Source organism: Haemorhous mexicanus, chromosome 9, assembly GCF_027477595.1.
Source record: "Haemorhous mexicanus isolate bHaeMex1 chromosome 9, bHaeMex1.pri, whole genome shotgun sequence".
Classification (NCBI taxonomy): Eukaryota; Metazoa; Chordata; class Aves; order Passeriformes; family Fringillidae; genus Haemorhous; species Haemorhous mexicanus.
The window spans coordinates 27,920,116-27,933,907 of record NC_082349.1 but is presented as its reverse complement, the minus strand read 5'-3'; the positions used below and the strand labels follow the sequence as shown (position 1 = coordinate 27,933,907).

Sequence of the window (13,792 nt, the reverse complement as noted above, 5' to 3'; positions counted from 1 at the left end):
TGCAGTGTAGTGTAACCCCCATTAAGCAACTTCTCTCCCAAGGTACTGATTTAAAAAAGTGCTAAACGACTTGCTGTAAGCTGTGTGTATTTGGCCATCCCACCTTTCCTGGAGCAGGACTGGGTGACCTAATCCTCCTCACCCTTCACACTGGAGAGGTTTACTTGCCAGGACAGAGGACAGAGGAAGAATGTCAGACACACTTTTGATCTACAGTTTCCCAGTTACCTTCGAAATCTGTGTCCCTTCATAGCACTCCTTTCCTAAAGCTGACATTGTGGGAGTAGTTGCTGTCTGCTGTGGGCAGCATTCAGAGGAGGATAGACTGGAGCTTCAGTACTCAATGGAAGGAGGTATGTGATACAGAGCATTTACACTTGCTGCTCTCTGCTTGTTTCTAGACTCTTGCAGTAGCAAAGCTGACTGCCTCTATAGGAGCTGAGCAAATCCTTGGGAATTAAGGGAACAAACACTTGGATACAGTATTCATGATTTTGCAAAAGGGTTACATTTGTAGTTTTTTGTTCTAAGAACCTCTTTGTATTTAATTTTAATTACTTTAAAATCTCTCTTCAGGGAGGGAAAGGGTTTTTCCCTTATCTGCTGTGCTGTTGGGTTTTGGTTCCTCACCCAGAGGCCCATTTAAAGAAGTCAGGCTTGGACTGTGTCTGTTCTGGTGCTTCTGACCACTCCCAGTACCTCTGCCAAGATACATCTGTTGTACCTTCTAACAGCTGCTAGGTCCAGCTCTCTTGTGCTCACATGGGTACCTCACCGTAAAGTGCTTTGTAAATACTTCTAAACCCCTGCATCATTTTGCTGGCTGCACTTACCAGAATGGCTTTCCTGACAGAGTTCTTTGAAAATCTTAGAGGTGATGAGAGCCAGACTATTTGGTTAACAGTATTGTACTGAACATGATCAATATTTAATCTACTTCAAAATTCTCTCTTAAAACAGCAGAGCTACCAAATGCTGCTGTGGATGGTTCAGTCACAGCCTACATTTTGATCTATGAAGAAATTTTTGCATCTTGGTTTCAAGGAATGAAGATTTTCAAATGAAGGCTTGGGAGTTTAATCTTGATTTATTTCATACTGGATTCTGCAACAAAAAGCTACTTCACCAGAAATTAGTTGGGGAAGAAATAGGGAAGCACTTCATTATGTTGATAATGGGAGAAATGTGTCACTGACATCTAAGCAAAGAAATGGGCTGAGGGACACCTCTGATTGCATTAATAACAAATGAAGGGGATAACTGGTACCAGGGAAACAGAAGACAGACAGCTTTTCTAAAATCTTAACACAGATTGTAGCATTCAGTTAGACAGACAATGTCTTGAATTCTTCATACATGGGTGGAACTAAATCAATTGAGATCAATATCTCCCTCTCCTTTTACCGATTAGATTCAGTAACACCAGATCCCAAAACCTTGTCTTCCCTTGGATTTTTGTATTAAGCTAGCCAAGGAGCCCCTCTCCTAGGCAAAGATCCACCACTTTAACCCCTCTTTTATATCAGCACTTCATCATGTTGCAAAATTAATCTGTTTGCAAGGGATGAAGCATATAGAGAACTCTTTCTCCCTGTATTTCTCACCTGAAACCAAAGCTCACTTTTATCTATGTCAGATATATTTGGATAATTGAGGCATGACAGTGGTGCCAACTTGAAATATTTCCTTTTATATGCTGTGAGCTGTTCATGATGCAATTTTGTCACTGACTCTGAAATCTCCTCCCTTTCTGTCTCTCCCAGCCTGGTACCATAAATAGAAACCTACTCCTTGCCCATCCCGAGTTCTTGGCTTGGAGCTGTATTTCTTGGCTTTCCTCAGTGGGTTGTTTACAATACTTAAACCTTGCCCCACTCTGTGGGAGGCCCAAGGACTAACGATGGGTCTGTGCTTGGCTCTAGCAAACCACATTATTAAGAGTCTGGTTGCTTGCAGGAGAGGAACACCTAGGAATGGCATTTAGGTAGTGCCTGCGTTTTACCAAGGCCATATGTGAGCTGTCTGAGCCCTTCAAACTGGTGTTTTGCATGGCCGCATGGATGTCAGCAGAGAGTCTAGGTGGTCCATTTAGGTAGAGGCTGCAGTCTGTTACAGGGTAAAGGAAGTTCATAGGTCTGCTTCAATACTACCACGTTATTAGACAGCAGAAACTTGGCCTGTTCAGCACTGGTTGCTTTTCAGAGTGTAGCTTGTCTTGAGTATTTTTGATTAGCAGGAAGCACTGAGACTTGGCTTCAGAAACAAAGCTGCTGTAGAACTTGATACTGTTCCAATAATGTCAGCAAAATAGGAAACCCACTTGCTGCTGTGTTATCAGTTTTGTTTCCTTGTATTCATTAAGGCAGAAATCCTCCCACTAAGAAGCCTGTTAAAGATCTGAAGGTCCAGTGGTGTAATGTTTTGTATGTGATGTATGTTTTGAAGATGCAGTGGAAAATACCAATTGTACCAGCACTCATTAGGTACCTGATGGTCTACTTTCCATGAGTTGATGACCAGTGCCTGTTCTTTGGTGGTCTTAAAAGTAAGCAAATAAAATGAGCCTGTCTGTAAAACAGCATCATAGGTAATTTATTGGTGTTTAGTTTAAGGACTCAAGAGTGAAAATAAAATATGTGGCATGTGCAGGGATCTTGGTGGCTTTGTGTTTGAGTTGTCCTTATGTGAAAAAATACACTCATGTCTACACCCTGTGGGTTTTGTTGTATAGTATATCAGATTAAGACTGTATGCAAGAACCAATATTTACCCCATGAACCTCCTTGCCTCTCTCCTTCCATTGATAAACCAGTCACTTTGGCCTATGGCAGACAACACCAAATCAATTTCAGGGCTGTATTTTCATTAACACATTCTTTTCTTTGATTAAGAGACATTGAAATTCAGAGTATAGCAAGTTTTTTAGAAGCTCCCTGAACTATACATTACCAAGTAGCATAGTCAGCAAGATTTCCTTTTATTCAACTTTTCCACACTGCTGGAAGAACTAGAAAAATGCTTCTAAATGGATGACTTAAGTTGTACAGGAAGGGTAAACACTCTCAGGAAAGCTTTGAAGGGCACCACAGGGAATAGGGTAAAGAGCTGGGAAGAACTGATGTGCCTGAAAGGTGGATGCTTCCACTGAGGAAGTTGAGTGTACCAGAATTAAGATTTTATGTCATACACTTACTGTGAAGAGCACAGGAACAGGATGCAGATGTGGTGGATGCAGGTGTCAAAGTGATGGCCTGTTGTGTAAAATATCTATCTAGGAAAATCAGTTTTAAGAGAGAGAATGCCCATCTAGAAGAGAAGTCAGAAAGATGCTTGGTTTTATTCTGGCTGGATGCATTTGATAGGACCTTATGAACTGCTGTTTACTGTGTGTCCTTTCTACTGGAGAGCACCTTCAGGAGGGTGCCTGGAAAGAGTGTAGGCACAAAATTACTCTGCTGCAGGAGTCTTACAGGCAAAATGTTTCTCACCAATAATGCCACTGCTGGCAACTGCATGGTTCCCATAAGGAACTCTTAACACACCAGCCAGCCATTAGGCTTTGGCTACAGACTCTTCTGACAGAGGCTAAAATTGATGGGGTAAGTAGGGATATGTGCAAAATACATTATTAATCCAACTTAACTTCCTGCCAATCCTTCTTTGTTTGAAATACCAATTACTCATCCGTTGTACTTTAACTAAGAAGTTAAATGTGTTATTTTAGCTAAGGTTAGTAACTGTCATGGCTGAGACTAATCTAGCCACAAATCCATACATAACTTGCCCTTTCCTGGTACCATTTTTGGTGAGGGTGATTGTCACAAAGCTCATCCATGTCTTTCTGAAACTGTGCTGGCTTTCTCCACAAATTCTGATTATTCTTTGTGTATTAACAGATATGCTAAGCTTAGTACAAATGCCAGTGTAATTCAGAGTACTTGAAGCAAATGTAAGCTGAGAAAAGAGTAAACTGCAAGAAGCAAAACAAAGAGGAAAAGAGAGAAAGCCTAGGAGCTCTCAAGTAAAGGTGTCTTAGCCTCTGACCACTGGGTAGCATGCTGCAGGATTTACTGAGCTTGGTTTTGGAAGAGGAAGAGAAAGAAAAAGAGGTCACCCCCCTTGTCAGAACTTTAGGAACAGCAGTATTCAGGTGTCCTAAGTTAATTCTTTGCCTAGGTAGTTTTCCAGAAATGTCAGTTGTTGGTTGCAGGGGAAATTACTCTTGTCAGAAGCAATATGGGAAAGGCAACTCCTCATCATCACAGCATCTCCACAGTTCTGTATACACTTTTTCTACATTCACAGCCTTACAAACACAGACATTTGGAATAAGCCTGCTTGCTTACCTTTAGTCTGGTTTGAATCATCATCACACAGTGCAGCTGCCCTTCTCACAGAACGGTGAAGTTCACAGATCATGGAAGTGCTGCTTTCTTGCCTCACTGGACTGCAGCAACTCCTCTCACCCTACAAAAGCCTAAACCACAGACTTCCCTTTCCCTGCTCCCTTTTATACCCCTCTGCAGGCCCACCACCCTCCTAAGTGTGAGAATGCCATGGTGAGTGCTGTTTTGTTAACCCTTCCGTGGCCACCTGACAGGAGGAGCCTGTCCTGCCACAAGGCAGCTCTACTAGAAAACCAGGACTTTTGAAGAATTCATCAACAAATCTGGGACTTTTGAGAGGTAATTTGATAGGGCCCTTGTGGAAACTGTCTCAAGTGATTATAAAATCAGCAAATGTGCAGCTCAGACTGGGTGCACTGTGCTGGCCTTGCATTCTGTCTTTCTGAATTCCTGACACGTCCAAATGCGTTCATGTGCTCAGTGTTTGTACCTCTCCAAGATGTGGATTTTCACCAACATCCTTTCCCGTTGATTCCTGTAAGTAGTGCTCCAACAGTGGTATGTGGAGTGGAAAAGTGAATCAATCTGGGCGGTCCCCTTAATGGGTGATCTGTTTTGTAATTTGTGCAAAGGAATTTCTCCAAGGAAACTGTTTGCTTTCTTCCCAAACACTTTGTTACCTAACTCATAGTTGAACAAAACTCTGTCTCTCCACTCATCTCAAAGTTGTTTTAACTTGCAGTCCAGTCCCCACATCCTCTGTGTGTTCAGCAGTACCTGGAAAGCTCCACCCTCCCATCCAGTTAATAACCAGTTAGCCCAGGGTCTGATTTTCCCAGTCTCTGCTCTGCCTGCCCAGCAGCGTTTCCTTTCCCCTTGGCCCCCGGCCTTGTGAGGAGTGACTGCTGTGTGTGGAGCCCTTGTGCTCAGCCTTGTGGTGCCAAGCAGCCTCTTTGCTCTCTGGGAAGCCCAGAACATGAGTGTGGGGACAGTCCTCTTCCAGTCCAGCAGCTATGGCAAGGAGGGCAGACTGCTTTGCTGCCTCAGCGAGGGCACCTCTGAACCCGCTGTGAGCTTCACAGGTAGGATGCTTGGGGTGTAATCCTGTCCTGTCCCTTTCCTGTGTTTTTCCAAGTGCTTCAAGGAGGATGAGGTCCTTTCAAGTTTGTCTTTGTCTTGTAGTATGAGGCCAGCTACAGGTAGGTGTGAGACTGCCAGCTTTTATTGGCATTTTAGGATTAGTGAAATCCTTCTTTTCTATGAGCAGTTACATAGTATTTCAGAAATAGAGACCACTTCAGCACTTAATGTGACTCTGAAATTTAAAATTTAGCATATTCTACCTCCTGCTCTGAGACCAAAGAGATTGGTAATTATTCTGTTTGCAGCAAAGGTGGGGGACAAAGCACCCCTTACATGGTGGCTGGATAGGAAAGCTTTCATATCCGGAGAGAAGCAAATTGTATTGTGGGAATAAAGAAAAGGAAGGAGATGGATGAAGCATAACCTCCTTGTGTGACTGTGTATTACTTGTTCACTAAGTGATGATGTAAGTTTTCCATTGCATAGGAAATGAAGGTGATAATACAAGATTTATGGTTAGCCTTGAAAAGGAGCTGATATAAAATGGAATTTCCCAGCTCATTTCCTGACTTTTGGTGCGGACTTAGCTCACAAACTGTTCAGCTGCAGGGGCACCATTGGTGATATGCTTTGGTTATGATCATATTTCTCTTCTGTGTTGGATGGTGTAGATCCCACACCATATGGAATAGTGTAGGCTGTTATGGAATTATAACCTGCAAGAAATACTTTTGTATTCTGGTAAAACCCCTGTAGGTGTTGGGTAACCTTTACAGTTATTTAAGCATTCAGGTCACTTTAACAAGTAAAGGAAGTTAGTGAGACGTGAACTCTTAAAAGCAATTGATTTTTAGGTAATAAGATTTTTAGCTAAGCACTGTAGCCAAGTGATTGAAGCTTCTCATCAAACATTAACTTCTGCTGGCTTTTTTGTTCATCAAATAGGTTTTAAGAACCTGTGCCAGTCTCCCAGGCATTCCCAAGAAAGTGGTAGGAGTCCCACATCTGCTTTGACTCCCCTCTGCCAGTCCAGCACAGCCCCACATGTTTCCATATGGGCAGAACTCTTGGTGCTGACCAGGTGGCATTTCTGCTGGCTTCACCTTGCCTGCAGTGGGCTCAGCCTGGCACAGGGCTTGCTGCAGCACCTCTGCAGCTGGGCTGGCCCTGGGCTGCTTCAGGCTATCCATGGGTGCATGGATGAACACTTAACTTTGTGCTGTCTGTGGAGCAGGGCTTGGCTGCTCGGTGTGTGAGCTCTTCTGGCTGGAGAAAGAAACTTAAAGGATGCTTTATGACTTAGAATAAATGCTATATTTTTGTTTAAAGCCTTTCACTGCTTGGCAGATACATAATTGAAAGTAAGGAGGTAATTACCACCACTAAGGGATTTTGGAGCTGAAAGGTTGGGTATTTTTTGGAAGCTGCCTACTTTTGTGTTTGCTCTCTAGTAGAGATGTGTAAGTCAGGGTTCTCATACAGCACATTTGACTGCTTAAAGCATTGAAACACTCATAACACAAGTCACTGTAGGTGCATAAAGAATGCATTCTTTAATTAAATAGTATTTTTACTCCATAAAGAGAGCTGGATTTAGGAACTGGTGTTCTTTCATGGAGCATACTCAGTATGCACACATCCAGCCCCAAGAAAATACAGTGGGATGTTGGCAGCCATGCTGTAATGTAGGTGGCTGAGCATTGGGATTTCTTATTTTCCATGATAGCTTCCAGTCTGATGGATTAACATCTTGTAAAACTAATTGCAGTTGAAAGTTAGGAATAAGAAGTGTATGTAAATATTGCATCTGCAGGCAGTGCAATCAAGGAACTGACATTTTGGTGCCTTAGTCTGTAGGCTCTTCTTTTTGTGCTAGGAGAACCTTGACAGAAGGCTACTTTGAGGTTATTAAGTAATTGCAAGATGAGCAGGTTATGCAAGAAATAGAACTCTGAATAATTACCAGAAATGCAGTCAAAAGCCACTTAGCTAAGCTTAAAATGAAAACAGAACAAACCTCAACCACTTACTTTCCCATATACCTACAGTACAGTTAAAAAATTACATTATAGGCTGGAAACCCCCCATAGTCCTCATTTTCTAGGCCTGAGCTCTGTCCTGTGACACGGATATGGTATATTACTGTGCCTATTGCATGGCACAGGCTTCTTCCTGTTTTGTGTCTGACTGACTTCCCACTTGTGCTGCATTTGAGCTCTTTGTTCCTTTTTCAAGTGCCTTATAGACCAGCTCTTGCTCATGAGTGTAAATCTCAGGGGCCTGTGGAGAAGGGGGTAGGTGTAGCCACACACACATTCTCTGGCAGTGTCTGCTTAAAACATCCCAAACCTGACTTCTCAGCCCATCAGAAATGGGCCAAACCAATGACTGTAAAGCAAAGAAAGCCTCAGATGTTTTTAGAGAGAACTTTTTATGTTTAGTGCATTTTATGAAATCTCTTTGCAGTATACATTTCTCTAACTAAGTTCAACTAGAGAATTCAGAAATAGATATTGGGACAGGGACTTAGATCTGTGCTGTCAGAAAAAGTTTATATAACTTTACACCTTCATGTGGTTTTGTTCCCTTGAGTAGTCCTCATGTATGAAACCACAGCATCACTCTTTCTTTTCTTAATATTGAGATTTACTCTACTACATGTTCCTGGAAAACCTCTCCATGAGTTAGAAAGCCAGTGATGGTGTTGACATAGCACTAGCATGAAGTGTTCACAGTTTTGCTTCTTACTACAATTCTTCCTAAAATCCTGTGGATTTAGTTTTAATCATTACAAGAACTGTAGGGACTTCTTTTTTTTTGTTTATAAAACATGTCTGATTCCTCCCTCCACTCCCTTGTAGTGACAAGTTTGCATCAGTTGTCCATTGAAACAGCAAAACAGAAATGCTGCTGCTAAATACCCAGCATCACCTGTACTGACTTCTGTCCCTGCTCCTGTCAGTTTTCCACCTATGTTTGCACAGTCTTGAAATGTATTACAAATCACTGTCATTCCTGTTAGTACTGAACCAGTTACTATCCCAACTTATACATCTCATTTGTGCCATAATTCACTCTTACTTGTATTTGTAATGTTGGTTTCAGATCCACGCTGTGTCCACCACAGAAACAATAACATTTTGTGATTGAAAGGTTTTCTTCACTACTTCATGTAATTTTAAAAAGTGCTTTTAGTTGTGCACCTATTTTTTAATCTATGAATGCTTAAATAATTTCGAATACAGGTGTAGAGATATAATAAATATTAAGTAGAAATTTTATATACATAACTTGCTGTCTGGCTTATAGCAGTTAAATCTCCTTCTTCAGGAGTTGGACTGGATGATCCTTGTGGCTCTCTTCCAGCTCAGGAAGGGAAATGATTAGAGCTGTACACAAAGTGATTGCCTCTCCTGTCCTTTCCTCAGAGGCCCTGCACCGCCCCTACGGCTGCGACATTGAGCCCCAGGCACTGAATGAAGCCATCAGGTGGAGCTCCAAGGAGAACCTGCTTGGAGCCACTGAGAGCGATCCCAATCTCTTTGTTGCACTTTATGATTTTGTAGCAAGTGGTGACAACACACTCAGCATCACCAAAGGTAACACCGGGGGTGCAGAGCACCTGTGGGCTTGAAAACTTAGCAACAGAAATGTGGAAATGGAATCCCTGCCTGGATAGGAATGGGAATAGTGCACTTAGAGAAGGTGGTTCCCTACAGCAGTGGTGGGAAGCAGACAGCCCGTCCCTCATGGTGCTGGAGGGACACCTGCTGGGCAGTTCTGCTGGGACAGGCACAGTCCAGCCCTCTCCTGTGCCGGGCTCCCCGCATCACTGTCCCTGTGAGGTACCTGCTGTAGGAAGGGCAAAGGGAAATGGGTACATCATAGATGGTAACAGAACTCAGCAATTTCAGCTGGGGGCAGAATCAAGAATTAAGCTTGCACAGACACTTTCTGATTCTGGTCACTACATGTGTCAGAACTGTTAAATCATATGGCATTTATAGCTTCAACAAAACAAACCTCAGCCCTCTAAGAAAATATAGTCTTCTTATTCTAATAAGCTGGATATGAGATACTTTTTGAGTTCATCTCACTGCACTAAATCAGTGAACAGTATCCTAGGTATTCTGTCTAAGCCTTTGCTTCATAAATGCCTTATATGTGGCAGTTTATTGATAAGATGGTTTCTTTTGTTAAGCTGCAAACCCAGGCTCAACTGATGCTGAGTTTCTCCCTCAAGGAGACCCAGCAGCTTGCACTGTGCTTATTTTGTGTTTTTCTTTCTGGTCCCAGGTGAGAAGTTGCGAGTCCTGGGTTACAACCAGAATGGTGAATGGAGTGAGGTACGTTCGAAGAATGGGCAGGGCTGGGTACCAAGCAACTACATCACCCCAGTGAACAGCCTGGAGAAGCACTCGTGGTACCACGGGCCCGTGTCCCGCAGCGCAGCAGAGTATCTGCTCAGCAGCCTCATCAATGGCAGCTTCCTGGTCCGGGAGAGCGAGAGCAGCCCAGGGCAGCTGTCCATCTCGCTCAGGTACGAAGGACGTGTTTACCACTACAGGATCAACACCACCTCAGATGGCAAGGTGAGGACCTCTGGACAGTGCTGTGGGGAGAGGAGATGAAGATATCATCTTGCAGAATCTCAAGCTGGAGATCCTGTATTAATATAAAAGAACATGTGTGCCAAGTGTTTGGTGGTGACTCCCCAAAAAGCGCTTTGGAAGAAGTGCAGACAGTTCTTGTTGGGGCTGAAAGTAGCTGGGTAGCAAGGCTGCTGTGGTTGGAGGTGGGGGTAGCCTTCCACTGATCCCCTTAAAAGCAGCAGAGCTTTGGTAAGTCAGCATTTTTAACCAAGATGAAGTAGTGGCATGTTGTGTTGAGAGGCATAAGAATTCCAGCTTCTAGTCCTGTAAAGCACAAGGCAGGAGGTGTTTAATTGTCACAAGAACTGACACAGCTCTTCAGTGATGGCTTACATGTAGTTGCCTTCTGCAGGTAAAACTCCCATAGATTAATAGTTATTTGCCCAACAGGAGGAAAACAAATATTTTAGTCCTGGTTTTCTGATTTTTTTCCAACATTATTGAAAACTTGCAGCTGCCTTCATTTAAGCAGGTTCCTCTTCCTTGCTTTACAGGTCTATGTGACAGCAGAAAGCCGTTTCAGCACCCTGGCAGAGCTGGTGCACCATCACTCGACGGTGGCAGATGGCCTGGTGACAACTCTGCATTACCCAGCCCCCAAGTGCAATAAGCCCACCGTGTACGGAGTGTCCCCCATCCATGACAAGTGGGAGATGGAGCGCACCGACATCACCATGAAGCACAAGCTCGGGGGAGGGCAGTATGGAGAGGTCTACGTGGGGGTCTGGAAGAAATACAATCTCACAGTGGCTGTGAAAACGTTAAAGGTGAGTTTTCAGATTCTGGGCACTGTTCATTTGGTCACTGTTTATGACATGAGTAAGGAAATTGGAATGTTCTCAACTACACCTTGTGATACGAACATCAGAAAATGGAGTGTGCTGCTCTGCATAAAATCCCTGCTTGGGAGTAGCTTTGCAGATCAAAGTGACCCCATCAAACTTACACCAGTGCACGTGGCTTGGAAACAAATTGGAATTTTGGCCCAGCAGGAGCTGCATGTCCAAGTCAGACCAATAGAAATGGTTACAAACCCAACTTCTCTTCCTCCAGAGGAGCTATGGAGGCTTTAAGAAATCAAAGATGTAGAAAATACCTTCTATAAGCTGTCCTCTACTCCTGAAAAAAATTCAGCCTCTCCATTTCTCTTCGTTTTCAAAACTTCATTTGTTTCAACATTAACAACTGCAATTCTGCAGTTCCAACTAAGTGGCCCCTGAATAGGTTAATTTTTTTATAGCTATACAAGGGAACTAAGTCAGTGATCCTGAGAGTCTTCCTCTCATCAGCAACAACAGCTACCAAATGGGCAAGCCTGGCCCTGCCAGGGTACTGCAGATCATCTGCAGGACAGCCATGCAGCTGTTCAGGGCTGGTACAGTTTGCTTTGGTAAAAGCCAAAACAACAGAATGGAGACAAAGATGCCATCATTTATATTCAGCCAGGATGTGTGGTGTTAGCCAGACCTTGGTCATGAAGGTAAATGTTCCCTTCTTTTGCCTCTCTGTCTATCTAGGAAGATACCATGGAGGTGGAAGAGTTCTTGAAAGAAGCTGCTGTGATGAAGGAGATCAAGCACCCAAATCTAGTGCAGTTGTTAGGTGAGTGGAATGCCTTGCTCTTTGTGTTCTTACTTAGTCTTCATTTTGGCAGAAACTTGCCTGGTTTAAATGCAGTGGCAGCTTTTCTGTATTTATATAACTTTATGAATCAGGTCAGGTTATGGGGTGGTATTTTTGACAGCTTTATGTAATACTGGAGCTAAGAGACACTAATTTTAAATAAAACATCAAATACAGTCACTTACATTAGTAGACAACTTTGCTGTTGAGGCACGACTGTTACATAAAAGTTTGTAATATCAGCCTCCTGCTGGTTTGTGTCCTTGGCCTTAACATGCTCCAGGGTTCAGTGATCAGGTTCAGATTCCTTCTCTGCTCTCTTAAATCAAATTTACAGAATAATTTTCTGTGGCTTATTTTTCTGAGAGAACAGGAAAAATTGTAAGAAAATTCAAAGTGAAAGGAAAAATTCTGTTGGAAGCACAGCAAATACCATTCTACATACTTCTCAAATCAGAGATATTTACAGAAAAGGCTGTATTGAAAAGAACAAATTAGTCCATAATTAGGCAGAAGACACCAGATTGCTGCTGCTGTGAGGAACTCTGTGTATCACCAAATAAGTACATGAGATCAAACAACCCAGGACTGAAAAAAAATCCACAGGCTTTACATTGTGACTGTGCCCTATTGTCTTGCTGGCAGATGCATGATATGATGATCATTATTAAATAGTTTGCATAGCTGTTAAATCCACGTGCACAAAGATTCTTAAGGAGACACCCTAAACCTTTACTAGTGTTTAATTGCCTCTGGATTTCTGGCACTTTCAGAAGTAGAGCTGTCAAGCCAAGCCTAGGATGAAAGGAGAAATGTGAGGAATGTGAAGGGTTTTACTAATGGCAACTGTTCTGTACCCATTTTAAAAAAGGGCACAGATGAAATTTTGTGCCAGGCCTCTCTGGTTCCAGGAGCAGCAACTCAGAGATTAGTCATCAGAGAGGTGCATTTTTGCTCTTTGGTGCACAGTGCTTTACTCCTGAATGTGTAAAGAGCTGCAGGGGGGATCCCAGAGCTGTGACAAGAGTATCCTGTTGCCCTCCTCCTCCTCCTTTACATAGAGTGACTGTAGCAAGGAGTCATCCCAGGAATGTGTGGGAATGATGCTCTAGGAGTGGGTCCCACCGTGCTTATTCCTTACCCAGCACATGGGAGTGCCTCACATTACTCTGTAGTGACATTTCAGTCTGGAAATCTTGCCAGCTGACAGGTACCTGCTTCCAGTTGGCCACTCTTCAGCTCTGTGAAGGCAAAGAGGGGAAGAAAAGCAAACTGTGTGTTCATAATTCCTCTTTTTTCATTCTGTAACCTTTCAAAGAACAGAACTACTGCTTCATGAATATTAGATAGGAATAGTGGTGCTTTTATAGACATGTTTCTCTCTATCCATAAAGTGGATGGAGAGAAAAACAGACAGAAGCCCTGAGTCTGGGCTGCACTGACCTGGGTGTTGTACATAGAAGTCTTCACTTTCCCAGAGGAACACTCAGTGGTACAAAATGCAATGTTAAATGAGGAACAGTGGTGAGAAAGGGAAGCTTTATTCACATGCTGCCTGCTGCTCCCTGGCAGGTGTGTGCACCCTGGAGCCCCCGTTTTACATCGTGACGGAGTACATGCCCTACGGGAACCTGCTGGACTACCTGCGCGAGTGCAACCGCGAGGAGGTCAGCGCTGTCGTGCTGCTCTACATGGCCACCCAGATCTCCTCTGCCATGGAGTACCTGGAGAAGAAGAACTTCATCCACAGGTGGGTGAAGTCATGTTCAGCTGGTGCAGCTTCAGATGGCAGTGATAAACAGAATGATGGGCTTGGAATTCCAGCTTTTGGGGAGGTCTCTTCCACAGCTGGGATTCACACTGGCTTATCCATTGGCTCTGCTGGCTTCAGTACTGTCTTGCAGTAGCTTTTCCCCAGGACTTTCATAGCAATCTTGTGACCAACTGCCTGGCTACACCTGTGTGCAGACAGTGCCCACCCAAAGTCCTGTTTAAGTGCAGATAAAGCCGTGCAATAAACCTGTTACCAGTGTGTGATGAGCTGCTGATCCCATCCTGTCCCATCCTATCCTTGGCACTGTAACAGCC

At 43.5% G+C, this 13,792-nt stretch overlaps 1 protein-coding gene across 3 annotated transcripts in view; it reads left to right on the top strand.

The window, feature by feature from the left end:
* Positions 1-13,792, top strand: part of ABL2 (ABL proto-oncogene 2, non-receptor tyrosine kinase) — a 44,982-nt gene that overhangs the window by 21,129 nt on the left and 10,061 nt on the right. For 2 of the 3 annotated variants that reach the window (XM_059854630.1, XM_059854633.1), the window contains exons 2-6: positions 8,858-9,028; positions 9,726-10,021; positions 10,576-10,848; positions 11,599-11,683; positions 13,277-13,454. In XM_059854630.1, the coding sequence (XP_059710613.1) occupies positions 8,858-9,028; positions 9,726-10,021; positions 10,576-10,848; positions 11,599-11,683; positions 13,277-13,454 (1,003 nt within the window). Of the gene's footprint in view, positions 1-5,271; positions 5,429-8,857; positions 9,029-9,725; positions 10,022-10,575; positions 10,849-11,598; positions 11,684-13,276; positions 13,455-13,792 lie in introns of those variants that run through there. The other variant, XM_059854632.1, reaches the window with a different exon arrangement.